The 17838-nt window shown below is 41.9% G+C and overlaps 1 protein-coding gene and 1 non-coding gene across 2 annotated transcripts; both read left to right on the plus strand.

The window, feature by feature from the left end:
- The first annotated feature begins 4366 nt into the window (after window positions 1-4366).
- Window positions 4367-15934, plus strand: ppp1r8b (protein phosphatase 1, regulatory subunit 8b). The gene is made up of 7 exons (XM_041234095.1): window positions 4367-4472; window positions 6915-6975; window positions 10290-10443; window positions 10894-11111; window positions 11804-11948; window positions 12607-12671; window positions 13130-15934. The coding sequence occupies exons 1-7, from the start codon at window positions 4423-4425 to the stop codon at window positions 13493-13495; spliced, it is 1059 nt and encodes a 352-aa protein (XP_041090029.1). The 5' UTR covers window positions 4367-4422; the 3' UTR covers window positions 13496-15934.
- LOC121303478 lies at window positions 9444-9605 on the plus strand. Its single transcript, XR_005947804.1, has one exon.
- Window positions 15935-17838: the final 1904 nt, after the last annotated feature.

Genomic DNA, 17838 nt, shown 5'->3' on the forward strand with positions numbered 1-17838 from the left:
GTAAACCGTAATGATGGTATTTGCAGTGTAGCATAACAGCAATGTTATATATGTTAAAATAAACAAATCCCCTGGGCCGGGTGAGATCATCCCAGTAGTACTCAAAGAAATGAAATAAATAATTTGCAAACCGCTAAACAAGATCATGCAGCAGTCTCTTGACACAGGGGTGGTACCGACAGACTGGAAAATTCCAAACGTAATACCGATCCACAAAAAGGGAAACAAAACTGAACCAGGTAACTACAGACCAGTAAGCCTGACTTCTATTATATGCAAACTTATGGAAACTATAATAAGATCCAAAATGGAAAATTACCTTTATGGTAACAGGGTCCTGGGAGACAGTCAACATGGTTTTAGGAAAGGGAGATCGTGTCTAACTAGCTTGCTTGATTTTTTTCAGGATGCAACATCGATAATGGATCATTGCAAAACATATGACATGGTTTATTTAGATTTCCAGAAAGCTTTTGACAAAGTCCCGCACAAAAGATTAATTCTCAAACTGAACGCAGTTGGAATTCAAGGAAACAATATCAAATATCATATGGGAGATACTGAAATTGGAGAAGGAATCTATGAAAAAGACCTAGGAGTTTTTGTTGACTCAGAAATGTCTTCATCTAGACAATGTGGGGAAGCTATAAAAAAGGCTAACAAGATGCTCGGATACATTGTGAAAAGTGTTGAATTTAAATCAAGGGAAGTAATGTTAAAACTGTACAATGCACTAGTAAGACCTCATCTTGAATATTGTGTGCAGTTCTGGTCACCTCGCTATAAAAAAGATATTGCTGCTCTAGAAAGAGTGCAAAGAAGAGCGACCAGAATTATTCCAGGCTTAAAAGGCATGTCATATGCAGACTGACTAAAATAATTGAATCTGTTCAGTCTTGAACAAAGAAGACTACGTGGTGACCTAATTCAAGCATTCAAAATTCTAAAAGGTATTGACAGTGTCGACCCAAGGGACTTTTTCAGCCTGAAAAAAGAAACAAGGACCAGGGGTCACAAATGGAGTTTAGAAAGAGGGGCATTCAGAACAGAAAATAGGAGGCACTTTTTTACACAGAGAATTGTGAGGGTCTGGAATCAACTCCCCAGTAATGTTGCTGAAGCTGACACCCTGGGATCCTTCAAGAAGCTGCTTGATGAGATTCTGGGATCAATAAGCTACTAACAACCAAACGAGCATGATGGTCCGAATGGCCTCCTCTCGTTTGTAAACTTTCTTATGTTCTTATGTTCTTAATGGTATTAATACCGTAATGTAATGAAAGCGCAAATCCGACGTAGTGTTATTTTCAGGTAAGCGGTAAAACGTGGTTCTCAGCGCACTGTGCTTGCTCGCCCATTCCTAAACAACTTCCGCTAAGAAAGCAGTGAAGCGCCCATGCGGTTTTCGGTCTTGTACGTCTTTTTTTTAAAATTGAATTTATCATGTTTTCCAGTCTTTTACATCGTTGTTAATGTCATTTATCATATTTCTCCACCATTAAGAAACTAACATGCAAACATTTATATGCAATACATTGGGGCTTCTACATTTTTTTTCTTTGCGGTGGAATTTTCATTTTGTTTTGTTTGTCGTTATTTTTTTTTTTCCTTTTTAGAGAAATTGATTGTCTATTTCCAGTGTAAGTTTGCCAAAAAAAAAAAAAAAGTAGAATTAATGGTAAATGTACCTCTGTTTTACAATAGGAAAACACCCAACAGATCGCACCTATACCAAAATCTGACAGCGTACCACTTTCAATGTGACAACGTGTCACTTTCTGACATTACACAGGTCGATTGTTGGTATTTATACCACATTCTGACAATGCACCACTTTCTAACACTAAACCGGTATACCAACCCCCCTACTGCGCACCCAGTAAGTATATAAAGCCCTTGAAAAGGTTTACAGCAAATAGGATTGTAGAAAATGAAGAGAAACCATGAAGGCGTTGCTCAGCCTGGCAGTCTTGAGTGTTGTTTAACTCTCTATTTTGGCCCTGTCTGTCTGTTTTCTTCTGTTCATTTTATAAACGTGTGCATTAGCGCTTCACTGCAGCGTTCCAGCCTCTGAGTCTCCTTCCTGCCGGTACAGTCCATCCTGTCCCACCTGTAATGTGATTTTCAGAAAGGGGATCATTACTGTAGCAGTGGGGCTGGAGATTTGCACAGAGCACAGTGAACTGGAGAGCTAGCTGAGCTAGCATCCTTGAAGAAAGCAGTTCAAACTGTGTTCTCAACTAACACTTGGTGAAATAAAGAGAATCAAAACACAGACACTGTGTCAACAAGTGGAGCTGCTGATATTGTTAAACTGTCACTCTGGTACAGGGGTCAGGGCTCCGTAATGTGACGATATTGTGATACCTCCACTGGAGTGCAGGTTCCATGTGAAGCAGATCCACTATGTGCAGCTGAAGACCACACGTTGCTCTCTGCCCAGTTTAAAACCAGTCCTGCTCAAACCTGACACTGCATTCCAAGTGTTTCACCCCGTTGATTTCTTTGAAAACTAGCCTGGTGCTTTGCATTAGTGGGAAGAGAGGAGGAAGCAGTTTGAAGCATGAACAGACCCTGAGTCATTGCTGCAAACTGCTGAAGATCAGTTTGCATGTGGCTTCCCTTTTCTATTCTGAGGTGATGATTTTGGCTTGATCATTTCACAGCTCAGAGCATTTTTCTTTCGTTTTTAACCATAGTCATTTTAAAAATATATATTTAATAATTGCAGGCCTTTTGAACCTTTTCAGTGCCTTTGTCGAGAAACATTTGGCTGCCTTTCCTCGTGTGCTAATGAGAAGAGGTCGCAAAATAGAAATACAGTTAAACAGACTGTAGCTACAAACAGGTTAGTGTGGCCTCTTTAAAGCTACGGCCTGGGGTCGTGTCTCATTAAGATGTTGTAATCCTATAAGATGGAAGCTTGATAATACAGATTTGTTTAGTCCAATTCTAGTTCTACTTTGAGAAAGAGGAGGGCTTATTTCTGATGGGGTTCCCAAATGACAACATAATAGGAACCAGGTTTGAACCTAATTCTGTATGTGTACAAAGCTACAGGCAAACCGGATCATTGGTTCTTCTCCTGTATGTTACGTAGTTTACCAGTGAGATGAGAGTCATTTGTGAGATCTGCAGTGTGAAGGACTGACAAACAAACGGATGTAAAGCATTATTTTATTAAACTGCATTTCCTTAGTTGCAATAACATTTCAGGGATAATGGCATTGCTGTGGTCTGTTTCAAGGCTATATTGCAAAAAGTGTGGAATACAAGTCCAGCGAGGTTATGTTAAGATTATACAATGCCCTAGTTAGACCCTGCCTAGAATACTGGGTGCAGTTCTGCTCACCCCACTACAAACAACACATGGAGGCTGACCCCAGGACTTCATGCCATGAGCTAGGAGGACAGGGTCAAAGAATTCAATAAAATCATAACTGGTAGAGATGCAGTTAACCCAACTCAAATTATCCCAGAGAGTAGAACAAGATAGTATTAACGGTATCTGAGTAAAACAAAGTTTAGAACAGAAGCTAGGAAGCAGAGCTATTCACGGAGCTATAAATGCATGGACTACAGGGTGAAGCAGCAGGATCTGAAACACTGGGAACATGTTTTAAAAAAATACATGATTCTGTGCTTTTAAATGAGTTCCTCCCAGTACGGAGAATGGCGTGCTAACAAGGGAGGAGTCATGATGCGCCGAATATGGGCCAAAAATTGTACTTTTTCATATTTTATTTTCACTTTCACTCTGATGAGACCATAGTATCATTCCCTGTGCATCGGGTTTGTGGAACCCGTCTGCAGACCAGGTGGGAGCAGAATGAGTATAAATCTTCAGGTAGGGTCCCTGATACCTGCTGCACGTGGAAAGCAACATGTTTATGTTGAAGACTTGGTTATAATAACCCTTTAAGAATCTTAAAAGCAAGCAGTTTGGCCAATCAAGCTGTTGTTTTGATCTGAGCCCTGCACATGCCCTCTAGTGGAAGATCGGGAGATTGCATGCATTACCGCTTGTTAAATAAATTCCTTCGGCTATACAGTCGTCTCCAGGTATACAGCTGCCCTCTCATTCCACGAAGTATTCATTCTGCACCGATGCGCACCAATATAAACCAGTGTTATCTGCACCCGTAATACCGCCACTCACAGTCCGCCAGCTGCCCGCTGCAAGCAAGCAAAGCAACATGTCTAAAACTGACGTGCTGAGGGGAAAATGCAACCATTAAATACCATTCAAACAAACCTCTCCCTCGAACATACGGCAACGCCGCTGCGCCGTCACAATCTTTTAAAGACTACAACTCCCAGATGACACCGCACCAATAGGTGCGCACGCAGCATAACGCGCAGAGGCAATCCCTCCTCGTTCCCAGCATTCCTCGGGCGAGCGTGAATGGAGCCCGAAGCAAGATGGCTGCGAACGAGAACGCCGCCAGCCCTCTGTTTGATTGCCCGACATGGTAAGGGGAAATAAAACTCGGGGAAAGGTGCTGGAGGAGACTAGATAAACACTCGCAGCCGCCCTTTCGAAACGCCGCAGCGAAAGAGAGTCCGGTTTAGTTGGCCGTGCTGTTATTTACATGCTGTAGTTATGCGCAGGCGTGAGGATAATGTGGTTAATTCATTTCTATGTGAAGCGCTAATGCTTGCTGTCATTGTTAGCTGCCAGAGTTGCATTAAGCGTGCATTGTTTGATGTAACTTTTGAAAGCGGTATGGTGGAGATGTGTGGGCGTGTACTATTGTGTCGATAAATATTTGGGGGGGGGGCTGGAAGTTTACGCTAAATTAACCTACGCGAGGCAGAGTTACATAGCAACTGTTTAGCTAACAAGGAGCCATTTAATGCATAACATAATCGCTGACAAAGTTTTGGACACAGTAAATGTTTTTTTCATTGAAAGTGCTCGTTTTTCCCCCCATTGTTTTGTATTGGGGGATCCTCCTATGAGGCTCGTGTATTTGCATGTCCCCATGTAACGACTGGATGAGAGGTTTTGTATCTGTCCTAATGCGAGGTTGCCATGCATGAAAGAAACGCACAGTGGGCCAGACATGCATGTAACAACCATGTACACCCAGAGAGGTCCACATGGATTACAGAGCAGTTGGCGAATTGAGACAAATCTCTCCATGTCCTTTTGTAAAATGGTGTATTCATCGCAAACTTTTTATTCAGATGGAGGCCCCGTTATTATTTGATCTCCAGATGTTGGAGTTGAACACTTTCTGGCGGCCGCACTGCTTCCTAAAAAGTATTTCGGATGAAAAATAAATTCAGACTAGACATGTGCACTTCAGTGGCACTGGAACCATTTTTAAAGTGGGGGTGCTGAAAGCCATTGAACAAAACTGTAACCCCTGTATATGATGGAAGCCATGCAAAGCCAGCACCCCTAGTTCCAGTGCCCTTGATGCACTTTTAAATGTGTTAAGACTTTCCTGTTCTAATCACACGCTGCACAGTCCCAGCTAAATCTAGCAAAACTAACGATTTGCATTGTTGTTATATCAAAAACCTGTTTAAAAAAAGATCCCAGAGCAATATGTTGTCAATGCCTTGCATTACCCCACTGAACTAACTAAAGAAAAGTGTCACACTTGTGTGTATTTCATTTTGAAACAGCACAACAGGTAGAATGCAAGTTTTTATTTATCCCTGCCATTGTTTCTTCTCAATAAAATAGCAGCAAAAGACACATTTTCCCCAAATAATAGAGGTTTTCTTATGTCCTTAAACTCTTCAAATAAAATAAATGTGGAGAAGGGGGCATTGTACAAAGAAAAACACCTCACCGTTTAGGTTTGCCTTTGAATAAATTCAACATAACAGAAAATAGGATCACAACATGAAACAAAACTTTTATATGGAACATTTCTGCTACCTTGCAGTTTGGGTCAGTGTTTGGAAAGCGTGAAGCGTTTTCGAGTGACGTAGCTGCATCTGTATTGCCCCATTCCGACTTGCATGCCAAGTCTGAAGCAGCACTTTGTTGATCTTGTTTTTTGTTTTAGCCCCACACATTAGATAATGCTTTTTTTCACTTGCCATTAAATTGTCCTTTAAATCTGGCAAGGTGGTACATTAGTGCAAGGCATACAGGTATTTTCCGAGCACTAAAGATAATATATTATTTCATACCACTGTTTTCATAGCGCACTACTAAAGCTTTCTCTCGTTGATCAGCCAGTAAGCACTGACATAAAGCAAAATGGGCTCTGAAATCTGTTCAGAATGAAAGTTCAGCCAATCAACATGCAGTGATACTGTTGTCAATGCTGGCCAATAGCAGCTAACAGAAACAGAAGCAGCACGAACTGTGCCGGGTAGCGGCACCGATTTCAGGCAAAGGATGATTGAGAGGAGAGGCAGTGGCCGCACAGAAGTACGCTGGTCTAGGGGACCAGTGGACTCCTTTTCAACAAAGCTTGCCCAATCTTTGCGTCAACAGACAAACGAACATGACCAGGGATGGAAGACTTGTATAGAAAAACCAGGAATGGATCAAACAGCTAGCAACAACTTATTGCCATCCCTGATGACTATTCTTCTGTATGGTTTTTGATTGAGAGTGAGATGCAAAGCAGCCTCTACTTGCATATGATGCTGTTGGAATACAATTCTGAACGTGTTTATATTAGTAAATGTATTGGTGGTTGTTTTTTTTAACATTGTATTTCAAAGAAAATTGGTCTCAATTATTAGGCTGTTTTTTGCAGGTTCTTGCCTCTTTGATGCACTCTGCAAGACTCTGTATGTTGCTGCATTTCAATTTGAATCAAATTCAATTAGTTTATTTTTTGTGGAAAATAACTTATTGTGACATTTTTCATCAGGTTATCAATAAGAGCAATGTAATTCTCTCACCACACAAGTACTGAATTCACTGCTCTTATTTACAGGGCAGGCAAACCACCCCCAGGGCTGCATTTGGACGTTGTGAAGATAGACAAGCTTGTAGAGGTAAGAGGTGGTTGTCATTTAAAAGGTAAGGGCAATTTGTCACCCACACCGAGTTTCAATTACTCACCTGGGGGGTCTGGAACCAAAGCTGTTTTATATGGGTAGGAGATGCTCTTGGGAGCAGCAGCTGTTTGAATTGAACTGAGTAATTCAGTTCAGCATGGCCTCGTTCCGTTTTTAAATTGAATCAGAAAATGTCTGGAATGATGAAACAGAGAACCTTTTTATAAGACACTCCAGCTGTGCAGGTTACTTGTTCAGTTGTTCTGTTTTACTAACATTGACTTGTTCACTGGTTCAATCAGACTGAGTTAGGGGGACATGTATGTGAAGCGCTTGCCTCATTGTAAACATTGCACCTCTTTGCTAATGAGAGTGGGAAAGTGCATATTGTAATAGAAACGTATGTATCCAGAGGCTGGATCCAGTGGCGGTGACTGTGCATACGTATGTCTGTATGTTGTACTTTAGGGTTTCATATCTGGTTATTCAATTGTGAAAAATGATTGAAGGTAATTGAAGGTATCAGAGCCACATGCTGTGTGTGTGTACAGTACCTACATATCGCGGCTCAGAATTTCTTAACCAATTTCAATAAAGCTTAATTTCAGCATTCTTTACCGCCACTTGGGAATATTAAAATCATGATTATATAGAAGAACCTTTCTATACGTCTTTAAACTCGTGTGAAAGGTGCAGATTCTCCCTTGAAATCTTTGTATGTCTCTCCCAAGAAGTTTTGATTCCACAGCCCTCCACTAACTACCCTGCATGAAAAAGCAACATGAAAACAAAGTTTAAGAATGCAAATCTGAGATCTTCTTCCATGTGTCTAACTGAATGTGTATCGCACCGTTGTTACTGCACAATAAGGATATCGTGGAAGTGCCTGTGTGTATGTGTGTCAGAGCACTACTGCTCAGTTGCAGTGTACTGAATTTAGTCCACTTACTATGTTGTTTATTTATTTGGCAGACGCCTTTATCCAAGGTGACTTACAGGTGTTGCAGGGTTACAGTGTAAGATTCATATTTAAATACAGTATGGATTACAATAAGTGCAGTAATACTGCTAGAATACACTATGCAGTCGAATGCAACAAGTTAGGATTACGACAAGTTATATCTACAGAGACATTGTAGTGCAATAGTGCATTCGCTGGAGCTCTAGTAACGTGATGCTGAGGTCAGGCAAGTCCAGTGCATAGCGGGAGGGGAGGATCAAGAGATCTACAAGTGCAGTATAAACAGGTGAGTCTTGAGGAGGCAGTGGGAGACCGTGCAGTCCTGAAGTTCTCCAGTAGCTGGTTTCACTACATGGGGGCTTGGGAATGAGAGAGAGAGGAGGGAGGCAAGAACAAGGGTCTCAAATTGTATGCAAGCAGAGATAGGTACCCAGTGAAGGGTGCGAAGCAGAGGAGCAGCAGAATTCTAAATGAGCTCAAGGGGGCGGATAGCCGAAGCTGGGAGACAAACAAGGAGAGTTGCAGTTGTGGGGGGGGGGGGTTAACGATAACACCCAGGTTTTTAGCAGAAGAGATGGGGAGTGTGATAGTCAAGGGATACTAAGATGGAGATGTCAGGAGGGAGAGGAGGTGGGATTTGGAGAGGCTGAACACAGCCGTGTTCTTTACATTCTTACATCACAGCGGGTGTAAGACTTCTAATGCAACATTGCAGCACCATCCCATGTTCATTTGACATGATATTGCACTTGCTTTCCCAATGCTAATACAGTGCATGTACAGTGTTACAACCTCGACTGGCAAGCATTCACTTACAAATGAAATATCATTTACTTACAGAGCTGTCTGTCAACTGCTAGGCTTCATGCAGTGTTGTTACTGTAGACCACGGCAGTTGCTGGGATATAATAGGTCCAAGCTTCAAACAAACAAACAAACAAATTCATGACAGTGGATTCCACTTACATTTTAAATGACACAAGTCCTGTCTGTTTTAAAATGAGTAGAGAAAAAAAAAAGAGATAATGTGGGATAATTATATTTGCACTGGAGCATGCAGAAAAGTTTTTTTAATTGGCTTAAGAGCCTGGATTATATTTTCTATATACTAGTCTATCGGTTGTTTCCCATTATTGCTCTAACGTGGTCCACCTGATCAGATCAGCTGAACTGATTAACTGATTGCTACGCTGCAATTGGGACATTTTTTTCAGTTTGTTTGAAGTGGGCTAAACCACTGGTAAATTGCAAGAGTTCTACATAGATCCTGAGCACTTCTTATCCAAGTGTGTTTCTTTAAATTCTATGCTGTGAATTAAGTTTTTTTGGGGGGTTAAACGTACATACTGTGCATGGGCCCAGGAGCTACACAAAAGGTATTTTTTAAAAATAGCTTTGGTGACTGCAGCACCTGCTGTCCTCTGCATTTCTCTACCCAACATATTCACACGAGTTCTGAGTGAGTAGTCTTGTTTTTTGTTTTTTTTCAAAAGCGGTTATTAAACTGCACCGGATACTAACCTGTCTGTCTGCGCTGCAGTTAGTCTTTTAAACTGGCCAGTGCTGTGTGATTGCTGGGTCACTCGGGTGCAAGATCAACCCTCGCCGTGAGATTTAAGCTCAGAGTGCAGAGAGACACCCTGCGTTATAACTCGGAGGCACAAACCAGAGGCACTTCCAATTAAAAAAAAATGCCAGTCAGGAATTTCCTCTCCGACAGTCATTTCAGTACATATTGAGTAGTACCCAGTAACAAACTGAAAAGATTTTATTTAAAACAGCATTGTGTCTGTTTCATTAGTCTTTTTATGGTCAAGTGCAGATTGCTGCACAGTACTGGTATGGCTTTCAGCATGTATGTCATGGATGGGTAACAGATCACAAAGTCAAGCAGCTAAAGCATGAAGAAACACAGATTTGTTTACTAGAGAACATTGTTTGAATCGTAATATATTAACATCCATAGCTAGAACACTCAACAGTGTTACATTGAGAGACATAAGAAATTTCATGAAACAAATGTTTTAACTGTCTTTTTGATGTATTAACCCTTGTTAACAGTAGCTGATATTTCTTAACGAGATTGTCAAATTACACAATATAGAATTGTAACCCATACTGCGAGTTATTGAGCTGTGAGTGGCTGTGGTGTTGAGCTGTGTGGTTTCAGTGGTGTCATTAGAGGGCTAGGTTGAGACCACCAAACTCATTTCATTGTGACCTGACCTGCAATGAAACCCAGGCCTCCAGAGGTGAAAGACTACTGAATGGACCCTGTGTGATATGCTAGAGACCATGGTAAACTTCTTTAATACAAGCCTAAGTATCTGCATGCGTTCTCGTCCTTTAGAAACTGATCATTGATGAGAAGAAGTACTACCTGTTCGGCAGGAACCCTGATATCTGTGACTTCACGATTGATCACCAGTCCTGCTCCAGAGTGCATGCAGCCTTGGTCTACCACAAACACTTGAAGAGGGTCTTCCTCATTGACCTCAACAGCAGTGAGTGATCGAGATCCACCGCAGCCTTTACCCTGCTCTGCACGCACAGCTTCATTTAGCTTCTCTCATCTCTTCTTCTGTTGAAGTTTGTTACTTGTATTTTACACATAGATTTAGAATACGCAGTCCAAGACAATGCTATAGAATTAGGAGTTGATGCCACCCTGTGGTGTAGGTCAGTTTTACTCCAGTGTTCCAGATGTAATCGGTCCATGTGACCCACAGCACAGGAAGTGATTTGAATTTTGAAGTATTGAATTTACAAAATCTGTGTTAATGTACAAAAAACAACCAGGGATGAAAGTCCCATGTTGGCCACCCTAAGTTTAAAAAACCAGCAACACCCAGAGTTTCAACTGGGTTCTCTTGGCATAATAAGCACTTGAGTTGTCTGTTTTTACTGGGAGCTCTTGGGTGATGTGTCTGTGCTGTGCCCTGTCTCCCTCACAGCGCACGGCACATACCTGGGGCGCATCCGTCTGGAGCCCCACAAGCCACAGCAGGTACCCATCGACTCGACAGTGTCGTTCGGAGCCTCCACGAGACAGTACACCCTGCGAGAGAAGCCACAGACGCAGCCGAGCACGGCCACTGGGGATGCCAAGACAGGGGAGGACGAGGAGCTGAAGGGGCTGCTAGGACTGCCGGAGGAGGAGACCGAACTGGAGGTCAGTGCAGCAGAGATGCCAGCCCTTTGGAGAACCACGTTAGCAATGGTGGTGGTGGGCACAGACTGTGATTGCTGTTTGAGAAGTAACTGCACTTTGCCTCACAGCACTAGCCTATCTGGTGTCTGCTTAGGGATGGAAATAAGACTCCCATTGCAGTTTCATTCCTTCATGTTTTTACTGTGAGTTTAATAAGACACACCTGACCTTGTTACATTATACATTGTGGCTAATGAAGCATGTGTTAAAATGCAGTACGTGTTTTTTTTTCCCTGGCGATAGTATGGGGGTGCATGCGGCTTGCAGGATATATTAGAAGGGCTCAGGGTCTGTTAGAGGTTTTTCAGTCTGTTGCTGGCGAGTGAAACTCAGGTGGCCAAAATCCCCAAACTAGGCTCCTGGATTTCACCATTTCAGTACACCCAGACTGTTTAAGAATCACAGGGTCTGCATTTATTCACTCCAAAGGTGACACTAAGGGTTGTTGGCAGCTCCTGTACTCGTCAATCATTTGAAACTCGCAAAGGTGTCCGTCCTCGTGTCACACTAAACATGTATATGCCAACATACTAACAAGTTTTTTTTTTTTTTTTTTTTTTTTTTTTTTTTTACAAAGTAATTTTGCTACAGAGACAGAACACCCTGGGTGAGCAATCCATTTTGAATGTCCTCTGTGTATATGTTCACTGCAGAACCTGACAGAGTTCAACACGGCACACAACAAGCGAATCTCCACCCTGACCATCGAGGAGGGCAACCTGGACATCCAGCGACCGAAACGCAAACGGAGGAGCTCCAGAGTGATCTTCAGCGACGAGGAAGAGATCATCAACCCGGGTACTGCTTCAGTCATAGTACCCTGGGGACTTTAAGCATCCTGGTCACTTCAGTATAGCATGCACAATCATGTGTAACCTCCGAGTGCAGCTGGGGTACCCGTGGAACCATGAGCCTTCCCCCTGCAGCACTGCCCTTGTAGTGGATATAACAGAGCACATTTGTTCAGGACTGTGGTATTTCTCACACAGCTAAAAGCAGGGTGTGGCATGGAGACAGGCTTCACTCTGGAGTGCACAAGGTACTTGGAGGTTACGTGATTCTGGGAGCTCTATTGAGGCTACAAGGGTGCTTTAAACTTGTCACCAGGACGTGACGACTGAACAAACAGTGATACAAAATGGAGCTTAACAACTATATTAGTTAACATAACAGATATTCCACATCCTTACCATGTTCTTTAGACATAACCTTTTTCATGCTGAAATTCAGTAGTGCCCCAAAGGTTTTGTTTAAGCGAATCCCTGTGTGTGGCTTTGGGGCTGTGATATAAGGACAGCATCACTTTTAGGTAGTGTGAGCTGCAAAGGATTGAATACAGTGGTCAGTGCTCTGCTAGTGCTAGCAGAGTTCTACCAAGTCGGCGAAGCAGAGCACTCCACCGCTGCAGTGTGTGTAATGTTGAACCTCTGGTTTGATTTTCCTTCTGTTCTTGCAGAGGATGTGGATCCCTCAGTTGGTCGTTTCAGAAACATGATCCAAACAGCTGTTGTTCCAATAAAGGTGAGTGTGTGACACCTTTCAATGTTGTCAATGATCCAAGGCAGTAGATAACTGCACTTTTACAAATGGAAAGATAGATAAAGTACAGTGCATTTAAGTTATTGTATTTATTAGTGTGGGCTTCTATTTTAATTGCCTTAACAGCAGATTTTTTTTCTTCATGAAACTCATAATGAGATGCTTTTATTTGAGTGATTTCAGGATAAGTGGTGTAACTGTTACTGCGTTGTATACAGTAAATCGCACAATTAGTTTGATTTAAATGGACATCGGAGAATTAGCTTTTAATGAATGGCACTCTTAATAAAGGAGGCCAATTAATAGTATCTAAAAAGCAGATAATCTTTAACTTTGTACTTATCCTTTGCTGTTCAGTCCTAAAGTAACTTCCTAACTAACCAGTATAATTGGTGAGTGATGTATAGTACCTGCCTGACTGCTTTCTCTTCACTCTGCAGAAGAAGAAGCTGGAAGGGCATGGCACGCTGGGGCTGGAGGAGTCGGTGGCCCGGCGCGTGCAGAACTTCCCCTTCAGCGCGGGGCTGTATGGAGACCTGCCCCCCACCAGCCACGAGGCAGGGGGGCACTCCCATGGGGCTCACGGGGGGGCCACCATCCTGGGGGGGGGGCTCCCCCTGCCATTCCCCAACCTTGCCCCCGACGTGGACCTGACCCCGGCCTCCGTCCCGCCCACCGTCACCCTGAACCCCACCCCAACCCCCGGGGCCGGCTTCCCCTCGGAGGCACTCAACGAGCCCAAGAAGAAGAAATACGCCAAGGAAGCCTGGCCGGGCAAGAAGCCAACCCCCTCCTTGCTCATCTGACAGGGGCTCTGGACTGTATGCCGTCAGGGGGGCCCTTGCTCTGTGCTTGTTTGTTTGTTTTTTTTTTATCTGGGAGGGGTGGGTGAGGTAGCAGGGTTATGAAGAGGTATGGCAGCTTGAAAGTTTGAATAGCAGTAGTTTCATTGACCAAAAACATAGTGTGTTGTCACAGTGATTACAATACAGCTCCCGTTGCATAGTAGTGTGAAGCCAATCCAGGTTCTACCACAGGCTTGCAGTCACAAACACAGGTCCACAGTAAAACCTGAAATGGTCTGAGCTGCTAATTCAGAAAATACAAAGCAAATACAAACCATTTGTGACAGATCAATTTTATACAATGTATAATTGGGGGTCTGCTACACCCCTACACAATATAATATATATTTTTTTAATACAGTGCGTCTTTATTGGACCAAAGGGAGACGCAATATGTATGCAAACTATCAGTTGGTGGTATACTGTTACCATTGGAACAGAACGTTTTTCTGCTATCGTCCACGTAAAATGTCTTTGTTTCTTCTTAAAGTACATTTGTCCTGATGAAGAGACCTATTCTGTAATCCAGAAACGCCGTGTAGACCCCAGATGAATGCAATAATAAAATGTCCAGAAACGAACCTGCAATAGTGCAGTCACAGTAAGCCCACACACACCCACATACTCACTCCCACACTGTCTTCATCGTCCTGTAAATCCACACCTTTTTCCGTGGTGTGCAGGGCTGCAGCTGAGAGGGGTTGGAGACACAACACAGGTGAATCCCCCCCCCCACACCTCTCCAGGCATGCTGATGTCTTGGGTGAACAGCGTGACTCACATGGGTGTTGGCTAGTGCTCACTGAGGAGAGCTGAAGCAGAATGATTGCTTTGTGCATTTCTGGTTTGATCACATCGACTCTGCCTTTGTATAATCACTGACTGGCAGCAGAATACATTTGTTTGCATTTGCAGATTTGCTCTGCCAGAGTATCATCATGATTAACAGTTTATTGAGGTTCTGCAGAATTTAAAATGGTTGAACTCTGCAGTGGTACATTGTTTTATCCACTTTTAGGCTTATTTATTTATTTTAATTTTATATTTGTGCACACGAGTAGGGTAGATGCTGCCAGATGCCTTTACATTTTTTTTATGTTTTCATTTTGTATTTGAAGGAATTGTTAATGAAATCAATGAAATGACCGGGCAAACGATATGTTTACTGCAAGTCTCTGAGTTCTCCACTACTCCATAATTGTTCTTCCTTCAAACCTCTTGAGACCATTTTGTGTTGAATTCTGTCCTTACAGAATCCCTCCTTGTCTTGTTAGACATGGACCCACATGACTGTCCAGTGGTGTGGCTTGCTGATCGGACAGGGATGGTTACAGTTTTTCAGCATACAAACGAGATCTTGTTGACCATACAGTTTGTTTACATTCCCTAGAGGTTGGTAATCTGCAGACAAATCTGCTTCCAATTTAAAAAAACTAAACAGGCATGTTACTGCTGAATCTGCTATAGAGAGAGAGACCACGGGTACAGTCTGTTTTTGTATTTTAAAAGAAATGCCTACAGATTTCACCGTGAAAGCCTCAGTTCAAGAATATTGAATTTCTGAACTGTTTTTTAATCTGTAAGGAGCATTGCATCTTGTGATTCTCAGTCACTTTTTCATGCATTCCAAGGGGTCACTTGCTACTTAAGCTAATCGTTAAGGTTGTAAAAGTTTTTTGTCAAATAGGAAAAAATAAATTACAACTGCAGGAACAGTCTGAAAATAAGGTATTCAAAACCTGGAAACACTAATTCATTGGTCAAACCATAAATATACTTTCATTTCTTTAACACTTCTTGCAGTTATCAATATTTATTAAAAGAAAAAGACACCAAGGTGTTAGTGTTAAAATTAGTTAGGAGCAACACACTGTAGCTTTTTAGCTTCCACAGCGTTTTTCTTTTGAGTTATGCAGACTTTGCAGTAGAGAAGTAGCTTTGGTGAGACTGCGTTGGTGTGACCAGTACACTTCCAGGCTCAGCCACTAGATGGAATTGCTAACAAGGTCGCAGTCTATAGCCAGCCCTGTTGATCACTGCATGTTTGAGGACACAGAGGTCGTGTCCTCGGGTTCAGTGCTGATGCTCATGTACAAATTCTGGTAAAGTACAAAAGACTCCTTAATTTTCTCTGTTGGTTTGCTGTGTAACACATATTTGCAGGTTGAATAGTAAATACCAAGCAGTCATTAACACTGCAGCTATAGCCTGAACCCAAAGTTTGCCCTCTGTAGAATGGCATCTCTGGTTACGAAGCTGTGTGCGCTTTCATGGTTAGCTGCCATTTTATATATATTGTAAACCAGGAGTCGCTCTCTGCAGTTGCCCCTTTTAAAAGTAGACACAGGACTTGAATTTTCACCTTACGTGCTAATTTTAAATAAACGGAAACAAAACCTAGCTGTCCTCGTGCAGTAACTGAACAGACCAGGAGCCTAATGTAAAACAGGACAGCTGAGCTGTTTTTCTATTAAAACAAACACACAACAAAAACACAGTTTTTAACAAGTAACAAAAACTACACACAGTACCTTTTTTTTTTTCTTTTCTTGATATGCTTGAGCACACAATCAAGCGGACTTTTCACACAGCAGACTGACTGCTTTCCTTAAATACCACACACACACACACACCTGGCTGCTGCTGGGGGAGGCGGAGGGGTTTGTCAGCTCAGTAGCTCCTGTATTTGGTCAGTGAAATTCTGAGATGGGCTTTTGGGAGGACATCACTTTTTATTGCTGTGAATAGGCAGGGTGATTTATATAAGCTTTGTACAGGTATTTGTACAGTTGTGTAACAGGTCTTTTTTCACACATACTATTCACGCTTTTAACCTGTAACCTGTACTTCATTGTAAATTAAAAGCAAACTCTGAATTTTGTCACAAAAACAAACTCTTGGTCCTGTGATTTGTGAGTAAGTGTTTGTGATTCGTGTTCTCAATTGAAAGTGTGCTGAGTTATTCACCAGTCCCCTTGGCAGGCTATCTGTGATCCAGCAAGAGCTGGACCATGATGGGCCTACCCACCCCTCACTATAAAACAACACGAAGAACCTAGCCAAAGAACTAAGGCTTTAAAATACATGTGCTTCCTATTGGTAGCATCAACTGTACTGTACAACCTTGGTTAGGGTCACCTTGGTTAAAAAAAACACCACAATTAAGACAACTTTTTTTTAACAGTCCTGATTTTCTCCTCTTGACACCTATGTAGTTACTTCTCTATAAAACCATATTGATGTCAATCTGGTTTTATTTGGGAGGAAAAAATAATACAACTGAAAATTGTACCATCAGAGGGGAGCTGTTAAAAGGTTGTCATGCTAATAAATTGATTTCAAAACACTAAGGGCTGGTTTCACAGATGCTGATTAGCACTACTCTTGGGTGACCTTACCTAAAATAGCAACTGGGGGTCCAAGATTAGTGCTAACTGAGGTCGTGAAACCTGCCTTTTATAATCACTCTTTAAAAGCCAGTAAAGAAAAAAGAAATGCAAAACTAATTCTCACACCAGGTGCTTGTGTGTCACGATGCTAAATGTGTGACAGTTACAGATTGCACAGTGCAAGATCACAAAGGAAATAACCTTTAAACTGTGAGCGTCCAATGCAGGAGCACTGGTATTCTTTTACCACAGTATTCATTTACATAGTGAGCATGGTTTGCTGTAGTTTAATACTTCTGCAGCACATGAATGCCTGTGTCATAAACAGTAACAATATACATGTAGAATAGATTACTTTAAGTTTATAGAGATGTTAATAAAATGTGTCTCAACCCTGATATATACATATGCATATACAAATGTATAAAATATTGCAATTATAGGAATGCAAATCAATGTCAAAGTTGTTTTGTGGTTCTAAATTAAATTACATATAGAGTTTAGTTTATATACCATTGGGTATGTTATAGTTACAGATGATGTGAATTACAGTAAACTATAAAAAACTATGCATTTTATATTATGTCATCACTGTTGTCTTTTACAATCTGTTAATGTTCATGTTACAGAATAAAAACGAGAAGCATCATTTGCATAATTACAATGTAATTATAGAACTTAGCAGTTTAGTTGTAGTTTTGTAAATTTACAAAGTGTTTTTCTCCTTTCAAAAAGTAGGAGTTAAGCCAGGAGTTCACCCTTTGAGACGATACTCCGCTGGATTGTACTCCACAAACACGCCACATTTATCACTGATTATGAACCACTCAATGTTACCTCAGGTAAGGCAGTACAGTCTGGAGCTGAAAACCAGTTGAATAGGACTATCCCCCTTTGTGTGCATGTGTCTGTGTG

Source organism: Polyodon spathula, chromosome 32 (assembly GCF_017654505.1).
Source record: "Polyodon spathula isolate WHYD16114869_AA chromosome 32, ASM1765450v1, whole genome shotgun sequence".
NCBI classification, from domain to species: domain Eukaryota; kingdom Metazoa; phylum Chordata; class Actinopteri; order Acipenseriformes; family Polyodontidae; genus Polyodon; species Polyodon spathula.